General features: G+C 33.0%; 1 protein-coding gene across 1 annotated transcript; it reads right to left on the bottom strand.

Annotated features, from left to right (window-relative positions):
* Nucleotides 1-4,056: 4,056 nt before the first annotated feature.
* LOC149416400 (uncharacterized) lies at nucleotides 4,057-5,227 on the bottom strand. The gene is made up of 2 exons (XM_089641990.1): nucleotides 4,818-5,227; nucleotides 4,057-4,694 (listed from the first exon to the last, which is right to left on the bottom strand). The coding sequence occupies exons 1-2, from the start codon at nucleotides 5,181-5,183 to the stop codon at nucleotides 4,302-4,304; spliced, it is 759 nt and encodes a 252-aa protein (XP_089498116.1). The 5' UTR covers nucleotides 5,184-5,227; the 3' UTR covers nucleotides 4,057-4,301.
* Nucleotides 5,228-10,611: the final 5,384 nt, after the last annotated feature.

Below are 10,611 nucleotides of genomic sequence, written 5' to 3'. Positions count from 1 at the left end.
ACTTGTTTGTTGATATGTATTAACTATTCATTCAATAAAAATATAATAAAAGCAGATGGCGCTGTTTTACTTTATTTCAAAAATGCCTATTTATCCAACAGATTAAAAAAGCATGTTTTTTCCTTTCACAGGTGACATCTATGTACATAATATAGGTATATAGAAACACACGCTTATTTGAATGCGTTGGGTCAAAGCAATCGGTGTAGAACTTTCAGAGATTTAAGAATTCGAATAAACGAACATTAACATTTTCATTAATATTGATAATAAAAATCAAGTTGCCGTTGTTTACATAATTTCTCATCATATAAATAAATTATATACAAAATAAATAAATAAAATATATTTATGCATAAAATGTATTTCTACGATAATTTATTTCAGCCATTTTGAAATATGATTATAATACATATACGTAACTTATTTTACATAATAAAAAGCCAGGTTCATTTCTTTTACTACGGTAAAATGATTCATAACATCTGGGTTTTTTATTTACATAATTTGAGAGTGTGTCCGATTAGAGCAGCTATAGGCAGACTGATGGAACCTAAGCGCAAGCCAATTACTAAGTTTAGTGGTCGCGCTTTCGGAGCATCTGGGCCGAAGGCTTGGAATAAACTCCCTCCGGAACTAAGTTCCATAACAAGTCCAACAGAATTCAGGTCTAAACTAAAAACTTACCTTTTTAATCTGTCGTACCCTTAAATTAAATATTCCATTCCTGAGAAAAGTCCAATTATATCAAGTTTTCCAATTTTGTCCTAAATCCTGTATCTAAATTTCGCTAATAAACAATTAGTTTAAGTAAATTAAGTGTTAATCTTAATTGACCTACCAGATAAGTATTTTAGTGTATATAATCTCCATATATAGTTAGTATTTTTTTTTTTTTTTTTTTACAGTGAATGCCTCACAAGAGTCCCAACTGCTCCCGTCTGGAGCCAGTGAGACTATGGCAGTAATAATAATGGTGAGTAATAACATAGATCAATGAAATGTTTAACCCTAGAAACCTAACCTTCGTCGATTCAACGATTACGCGACACAAAGTATGCTGTACTTTTTTAACGCATTCGCGGATGATCGTGTCGTTCCTTGCCAACTCAGTGTTCGTACAACTCTTACGGGGAGTGGCCGTGTTCGGCGGGTAAGTGCAGTATTTTTTGATATATTACGCGCATAGTCGTCGTTTCAACGAATGGTTAGGGTTTGTGTGACTTTTTGGTATATTGATGTTGTCGTTTTTTTGCAGTTTTTTCGCTATGGCTTCGCAAAAATCGCTGTCTGTTGCAAATATTCAACGTTTATTGATGGAAGAGGACACAAATTCATCAGAGGAGTCATCTGTCAGTGAACAAGAAGACGATGTGGAGGTTGATGATGTGGTTAGTGATGTTCAAGATGACCCATCGGACAATGAGGATGACCGATTGGAGGCACAATCACCATTGTTCTATCGGAAGAGAACTCAGGCAGGAGTATTCTGGTACAAGATATGTGTCGTGTATGAGCAAAGAAAGATGTGACTTCCTTTTGCGATGTCTTCGATTCGATGTCTTCGTTCAAATGTGTGCGGTAATGTCACGCAGCAGAAAAACTAATCGGTTGCCAATGTGCATTTTTATGGCATGCTGAATATAACATGTATAAACAATTACATAATTTATTGTCATAATGCCTCCACATTGGGACAACATGTAATGAATCGTCGTGATTTTATGAAAAAAATGCATTCACAACTTGTAACACCTTGGCTCCAAATACGACTGCAAATTTGTACAATGTCAACACACATAAAAAGTAAAATACAAGATATATTACGTGTCAGCACTGAAATTCAAGATCAAAGTGGTCAGTCTACCTCCAGAAATGACCCTGGATCGACAGAGACTGCCAATTTGCGAAAAAGAAAAGTTTGTGGATTATGTCCGTATAAAAAAAGGCGTATGACGAAGACTTATTGCTCAAAGTGCAGCACTGCAATTTGTGGTGAACATAAAATTGATTTTTGCACTAGTTGCCTATCAAAAAACTAGTTTTTTTTTTTTTTTTACACAAGGGATCGTGATCTTTTTAATTATTTTTGCCAAAGAAAAGAGGCTGTTTTTATTTTTATTTCTTTATTGTTAATTTTCTAAGTATGATCTCACTTCTAGTTTTATAAATACCTAGTGCCTTACTAAAAAATATTAAAAACAAATATATTTTCCAATTACATTTAAATAAATAGTTTTATTTATCAATATAACCTTTGTTTCATATTTTTTGAAAATAATAATTTTTTTAAATAAGTATTAAATAGATAAAATACTGATGAAAAATGTTTTCGTCGATTCGACGAATGGTTAGGTTTATTAGGGTACACACGAACGTTAGGTGTCTAGGGTTAATGTATTTTTACAGCGCCCTTAAGAAGATTTGGCACGAAAAAGGCGCCTTACAAATCATCCGAATATAATAATAAATATTAAAGATTTTTTTGCCAATTTGACAATAAATTATTTTATTAAAATTATTTTTTTGCATTTCTATCTTCTCGTATGTGAATCACGTATTCTTTTGTTATGTTGATATACATACCCGCAAATTTCACATGGTTATTCTTCTAAAATGTAAGTATTAATTTTCGCGTTAATTAATAATTACGTAAAATAATAATATTAAACAGCACTATATTTCAAAAACGTAAAGGCTAAAAGTTTTTGTCTACGGTCATTATGTTGAATGAAATGTTTGTTTTTTTTCGAAATGCAAATTCAAAACCACTTCAAGGGCAATATTGTTCACCGTGTTGTCATTGAGTTCTCTGCGTGGCCTTAGTAAGGCCGAAGTTCAGTTCAGCAGCTCAGGGCCTCCTAGCCGAGACTCCAGCAAAGTCTCCCATCAGCGCCATCGCCTTTGTACTTTGCACTTTGGCCATTGGCCGTGTCAGGTCACCGCACTTCTTCGGCTCATGCCCAGCTTTACGTCGCCGAACGGAGAAACATATCTCGAACTCAACTGAAAATTCTTCATCCACCGCCCAGCATCATGCCGCCGGGCAGGGAACGCGTACTTGGTTAAAAAATTACTTTGACGAGATTGATTTGTTACAATATCTGTAATCTGAAATCTTGGTGTCGGAGTGTAAAGAATTTGTCGTAGTTGCTTTGGTAAAAACATCATAAAAAAGTTAACAAAATTGAGCAGTCATACCAATACTATTTGGTTTGACGACCCGTTTTAATCATTTGTGACTATAACATGTCCAAAATTGAATGGAATAATATACAAATGTTAACTAACAGAGACCGACGTTCACTCGCCTTACTTAACTTCATATCTTTTGCTCAATTTAACCAGTTACCTAACAAATATGGATTCATTTTGGACCTCGTTCTCTGTAACACCCTAGCTTATATATCGCTTGGCGATTAAACATTTAGTTAAAAAACAAGAATTTCTAATAATGCACCTTCTCGAACAATAAAATTGTTTCAGCAGAATAAGCAGATTTTAACGAGCGAAAGAAATCGACGGGTCAATCGTGAGCTGTGGATGTTAATGCAGCGTTAAGAACGTTTTTTTTTTAATTTAACTTATCTAGGAGTAAAACTTTTTAAATAAAAAATTTAAAAACTAAGTTATTTCTTCACAACCATAAGAATGACCTCAGTAAAAAAGACTTTAAAAAATCTACATAGCCCTTTGCCAATCGTTCTTAAAATACGGAATTATCAGATGGGGCAGTGCAAATGACAATATCTTAAAAACAACTTATTTAAACGAAAAATCCACAGTTAAAATTATTCTGGAAGATCCCGTAAGAACTAGCATTAGCTTCGCATTCAATGGTACTAAATCGTATAAAATAATAACACTCTCATTCAACAGAAGGAAATCATAATATAAATAGAAGAGAGAGAAGATTAACAGTTGCTCTCGGAAAATGAAAAAGGTTTTTTACCGCTGTGTTTTAGCATGTGTCTCATCAGGTGCCACATTAATTTTCGCCTTTTTCTTTCTAAAACATGAATAGTTGCACTCTGAACATAAAAAAAGGTTTTTCTCCAGAGTGAGTCAGCATGTGTCTTATCAGGTGCCACATTCAATAACATGAATAGTTGTACTCGGAACACGAAAAAGGTTTTTCTCTTCTGAGTCAGCATGTGGCTCGTGAGACGGTCCTTTGGAGAAAATATTTTTTTGAAAAAGAACACGAAAAAGGTTTTTGTCCACTGTGAATCAGCTTGTGTTTCTTGAAATATTACTTTTGGGAAAATGAATAGTTCAACTCGGAACATTAAAAAAGGTTTCTATCCTGTGTGAGTCAGCATGTGGCTCGTCCGACTGTCCTTTCGAGAAAATGATTTGTTGCACAAAGAACATGTAAAGGGTTTTTCTCCACTATGATTAAGAATGTGTCTCTTCAGAGTGCCTCTTCGAGAACATGAATAGTTGCACTCGGAACATGAAAAAGGTTTTTCTCCACAATGAGTACGCACATGTTTAGTCAGGTTGCTTTTTTGAGAACATGAATAGTTGCACTCGGAACATGAAAAAGGTTTTTCTCCAGTGTGAGTCAGCATATGACTCGTCATACTGCTCTTTCGAGAAAATGAATTGTTGCACCAAGAACATGAAAAAGGTTTTTCTCCAGTATGAGTCAGCATATGTCTCGTCATACTGCTCTTTTGAGAAAATGATTTGTTGCACCAAGAACATGAAAAAGGTTTTTCTCCACTATGAGTGCGCATATGTTCAGTCAGCTGGCCTTTTTGAGAACATAAATAGTTGCACTCAGAACACGAATAAGGTTTTTCTCCAGAGTGAGTCAGCATATGACTCGTCAAAGTGCTCTTTTGAGAAAATGAATTGTTGCACTTGGAACATGAAAAAGGTTTTTTTCCACTATGAGTGCGCATATGTTTAGTCAGGTTTCCTTTTTCAGAACATGAATAGTTGCACTCGGAACATGAAAAAGGTTTTTCTCCAGTGTGAGTCAGCATATGTCTCGTCAAAGTGCTCTTTTGAGAAAATAAATTGTTGCACCAAGAACATGAAAAAGGTTTTTCTCCAGTATGAGTCAGCATATGTCTCGTAAAATTGCTTTTATCAGAAAATGAATTGGTGCAGTAAGAACATGAAAAAGGTTTTTCTTTACTGTGAATCAGCGTGTGTTTCTTCAAATGTCCCATTTGAGAACTTGAATAGTTGCACTCGGAACACCTAAAAGGTTTTTCTGAAGTATGAGTAGGGATGTGGTTCGTCAGACTACTTTTTTGAGAAAATGAATAGTTGCACTTGGAACATGAAAATGGATTTTCTCCAGTATGAGTGCATATGTGACGTTCCAAATTTGACATACCACGATAGGAGTGGTTACAATGGGTACAAGAAAATGGTTTTTTCACAGGATCCGTCATCAGATCTGTAGAAAAATAAAACGGATAATGATGGTTTTTAAAAAGGTCTTAGTTTGGGTTAATTTTCATTACATTGACAAAGAAGCCATTGGCTTTGAAACAATTATTAGATTATTATTAATTAAAAGTGGTGTATACAAAGTGTTTCATGTAAGGCCTTACAAGTTAAATTACCCGCGGTTAGTAAGATAAGCACAATAAATTCTAAAAACATATAATACGACTAATAGTTAAATCATACACGGAAAACCGGTTTTACCTGATGTCTGGTTAAATATTTCGAAGCGTGGTAAGCATTCCTTTTGTATATTCGACTGATCAATGTTAATTTCCGTACAAGGAAATCCCCCTTCGTCTTCTTTTCGGGGTCCAAGTTCCGCCTTGATAGTAACTGTCTCCATATTAATGCTACCTTGAAAAATAAAACGACAATATGTACGTTGAACAGTGATATAAACCAAAACCCTATCCAATTCAAACACGAGAGATAATATCACAATTGAGTTGAAGTTTCGTTAAAAAAATATTATTTCTTCGCAAACAGTATCGAAATATCTTAATATATAATTAATTGTTATGTATTTTTTTATCTATTAATTTTTTTTTTTAAATAAGTAATTTTTTTTATTAAATAACTCTAATCTAAAATATTTACGAAAGATACCATTGATTTATTATGTATAAGCGGAAATTTGGATAAGATTGGATCCAAGATGTCCGCTTCAGGGACCGATCCTTAAACGAAAAACCCATCTCCCGAGCACTTTTAGTACGGGGTTTGGTTATTTTTAGTCCATGGAATGATGTTTTCTTCAATCCGCATTATTCATGTTTTTTAAATAAATACGTGTAACTTATATCATATCCGTATAACATGAGATGAAAACTTGAGAAATCAAGAACTTATAGTAAGCAATTAAAATAAATAAAAAGTTCGGTAATATGGTAGTTTTAGGCAGACGCTACAACAGACAACAACCAAATATACTAATGTACGGCAAGAGAGGATGTAATGAATTTGCATGTGTCCTGTTTCCACGACATTTAAAAACGGACATGAATTCCGAACATCCGCATTCAACATCCAACCAGTCTTACAGATTTAATATTCCCTCCCTAAAGACGAGTAATTCTCATTTGGTAAGGTATTAATTTACATTACGGAACATCTATTTACCCTTATGCGGATAATTTCAAATAACAAATTGTTTTACTCCGTTATTGGAAAGTTGGTATTTTGGTATTATTTTGCTATGACCTTGTTATTACTTTGTAATTTCTTATATTTTCCTTCTGTCTAGTTAACACTGAGATTATCTAATAAACAAAAAAAGGATAAATAAAACTAACGGGCTGTACGAGTACTATCCGCATATTCCAAACATTCTTTTTTCACATCTTGGAGGTCGAAATCTATATCCATATACGGCATTTCACCTCCGCCTTCCTCCTGGGGCCCTGGTTCCGTCTTGATGGAAACAGTTTCTAGATTAAGTAGATCCATGGCACTGCTTTGTGGTAGCGATTGGTGATTTGTTCAAGCTCAAACAAATATACCTGAAACATCACAAAGTTGATACGGAACTCTTATTCGAATGAGCTTTGAATATTTGTTGTCGCCTGGAATAACATTGAATTCTTATACATAACTTATAATTATTGTGAATAAGTGTATTATTGTGGCAGTATCTCGACATTTGCAAACGGTCGTGAAAATCGTCATAAATCGCAGATAACTCAATTCATACAATATCTATCTCCAAAGATAATATCCGGTAATACATTTTATTGGATCCGTCACTCCGCTTTTAACAGAAAATCGGAAATCCATATTTTTATAATGTTTGTACTGTAATCAATGCAATTTAAAAATCGTCACCCACCAATATGATTCTGCGACGTATTTACAAATAATGAAAGCGGTAATGTTATTTGTCTTCGGTACACGACAACTGATTTATTCAATACGCGATATGACAATGGGTTATGTCAACGCTTCCGGAGATCTGGGATCATAGATATTTTATTCACTAGATCGATATCGCAGGATTTTTTAATGAAAAAAATGTGTGTTCCACTTAACCTTAAAACGGTTTATTAAACGGACCTACGTGTTTACCATAGACGATGATTGATGATAATTCAAGGCCATTTTATTGAAAACAATATGTCGTAATGTTTTGAAACATTATGATTTAAAAAGTGCCACCATAGTCAATATTATTGCACTTAGACAATTGCTTTCATTCATTATCTCAATAAATATTTTTAAATAAAAACGATCGATTTCATTAAACAACCAAACATTTTCACTCGACAATGGTTCTATCTAATCACAAACAAATTGAAACATTATGTTTTCACACCATTGTCTAAATAGGACTAGACACGGCCTATTGACATTGAAATAACCCCAATCCAATTTTGATTTGGTTCGGGCGCATTGTGTCGCAATGCGAAGAGGGCTATGTTTTGCTTTTTGCGTTTTGCCTTTTGTTGGAATATAAGCTAATCGGTTTCCCAGTCAAGCTTTGAAAGTAATTTTTTTTCAATCGCAAAAACAACACATTTGTAAATATTTTAGAGGGCATCTATCGCGGACTTTATTTCTGAATAAAAAAATAAATATTTAAATAAAATCATACGTAAAACACCTCAAAATACATAAATCATTCCATATAATTTAAATAATTATTTAATTTATAATTGTTTTATTACACCATCTATCGACCAGTGGACAAAGCGTAATCAGTTACCTACCGAGAAATATGTTTCAAAAACCAGAAGTATGCCGTTAGATTTCACAACAGTGCAAATTTAATAATATTTAATACAAATATAAAATTTAACAGATATAAATTATGAATATCTAAATCAAACCATCTTTAAAAAATGGCCCCAAAAAGTAATGTGGTTCTTAAATTTGAAAGCTTCAAAGAACAATTATTACAAAAAATGACTGATAGAATTGATCTCCAACTGCAATATTTAAAAAAAGGCTTAAACTATTTTTAGATATTAAAAACGATATACAAGACCTAGTAAAAAGCGTAGAATTCTGCTCGAACAAAATTGATGATTTTGAAAAAGAAATTAAAAAAACAAACGACCAACCAAAAAAAACCGAAGCGAAACATCAAAATCAAACTGTCTGTAAATCATATCAAACAAAGCGCGCTTGAAAATTCTGCCGAAATACAAAAAGTAAAGCATGATTTGAAAAGTGCCACCATAGTCATTATTATTGCACTAAGACAATTGCGTTCATTAATTATCTCAATACATATTTTTAAATAAAATTGGTCGATTGCATAAAACTACAAAACATTTTCACACGACATTGGATCTATCTAATCACAAAAAAATTGAAACATTATGTTTTCAGACCATTTTCTAAAAAGGACTAGACACGGCCTATTGACATCAAAATAACCCCAATGCAATTTTGATTTGGTTAACGTGAACATTTATTAAAAAGCGCGCGCATTGTGTCGCAATGCGAAGAGGGCAATGTTTTGCTTTTTGCCTTTTGTTGGACTAGAAGCTAATCGGTTTCTCAGTCAAGCTTTGAAAGTAATTTTTTTTCAATCGCAAAAACAACACACTTGTAAATATTTTAGAGGGCATCTACCGCTGACTTTATTTCTGAATAAAAAAATAAATATATAAAAAAAATCATACTAAAAAAACCTTAAAATACATAAATCATTCGATATAATTGAAATAATTATTTAATTTATTATTGTCTTACTTCACCATCTATCGACCAGTGGAAAAAACGTTATAAATTACCTACCGAGAAATATGTTTCAAAAACCAAGTAAGCCCAGAGATTTTTACAACAGTGAAAATTTAATAAAATTTAAGACAAATATAAAATTTAACAGATATAAATTATGAATATCAAAATCAAACCTTCTTGAAAAAATGGCACCCAAAAATTAATATGGTTCATAAATTTGAAAGCTTCAAAGAACAATTATTACAAAAAATGATTGATAGAATTGATCTCCAACTGAAATATTTAAAAGAAGTCATAAACTATTTTTAGATATTAAAAACGATATGCAAGACCTAGTAAGGAGCGTAGAATTCTGCTCGAACAAAATTAATGATTTTGAAAAAGAAATTAAAAAAACAAACGACCACCCAAAAAAAACGAAGCGAAACATCAAAATCAAACTATCTGTTAATCATATCCAACAAAGCGCATTTGAAAATTCTACCGAAATACAAGAAGTCTAAGTGAAGCAAAATGATAACGTACGAAAATTCATTTGACCTCTGAAGTCGGCCCTAGACTACAGCGACCTACTAAATAATAATTCTTTCATAAGCTTCTACAACAATCCGGCCAAGCAAATTATTTCTATCCAATTCAATTCAAAAGAAGCAAAGAAGAAGAATATTAAACAAAAATAAATTAAGGAATATTCGACCCTAAAGAAATAAAAATACTCGGAGTCAACTCAGAAAACCTCCATCAATGACAAGCTAACCTCACAAAATACGCAGTTCCTGTGGTTGGCAAAGACGACAAAAGCTTTGGGATACAAATATGTATGGACGAAGGACGGACAAATTTTACTAAAAAAGAGTGACGAATCCCCTATAATACGAATTAAGGATGCACACGACATACCATTACAGTAAACAGAACTGGGACAAGGGGAAGAAATCTTATCACGTTTGCAATATTTAATGCATAGCAAAAAACCTAAAAATGGAAGACTTAGCACACTTAATAGATAACACAACACCAATCCCATGGACATCTACTTATGATTCCGAAATAGTACGTCAACTGTTAATTCCTAATTCTACCGTTAAGATATTCCCTATGAACACTAGAAGTTTTGATGTACTCTTATTCTTAACACTGACCTATCCGCAGATTTCAATGTAATTGTTTTGAGCGAATGGTGAATTAAAAAAAATGTCATCCCTAAAACTATAAGAAATTACAATCACTACAATACACTACATAACTAAACTAAAAGCGATGGCATTAATGTCAACATTAAAATGTGTCACAGATCACTATGTAATCATAACTTCCCTCACCCAAACAATCCACAAATCGCCAAAAAATACCCTCACCCAAAAAAAGATCTCCTTAACAATGTCTCTAAAGAAAACTGGGAACTTATATATATTCTTGTACCGATGCCACCTCTGCATGTGATGCTTTTATTAATAC

Source organism: Hesperophylax consimilis, chromosome 17, assembly GCF_061612785.1.
Source record: "Hesperophylax consimilis isolate HC1 chromosome 17, BYU_Hcon_1.0, whole genome shotgun sequence".
Classification (NCBI taxonomy): Eukaryota; Metazoa; Arthropoda; class Insecta; order Trichoptera; family Limnephilidae; genus Hesperophylax; species Hesperophylax consimilis.
Note: the sequence above shows the minus strand (reverse complement) of the source record. Positions and strands in the feature narration are given on the sequence as shown.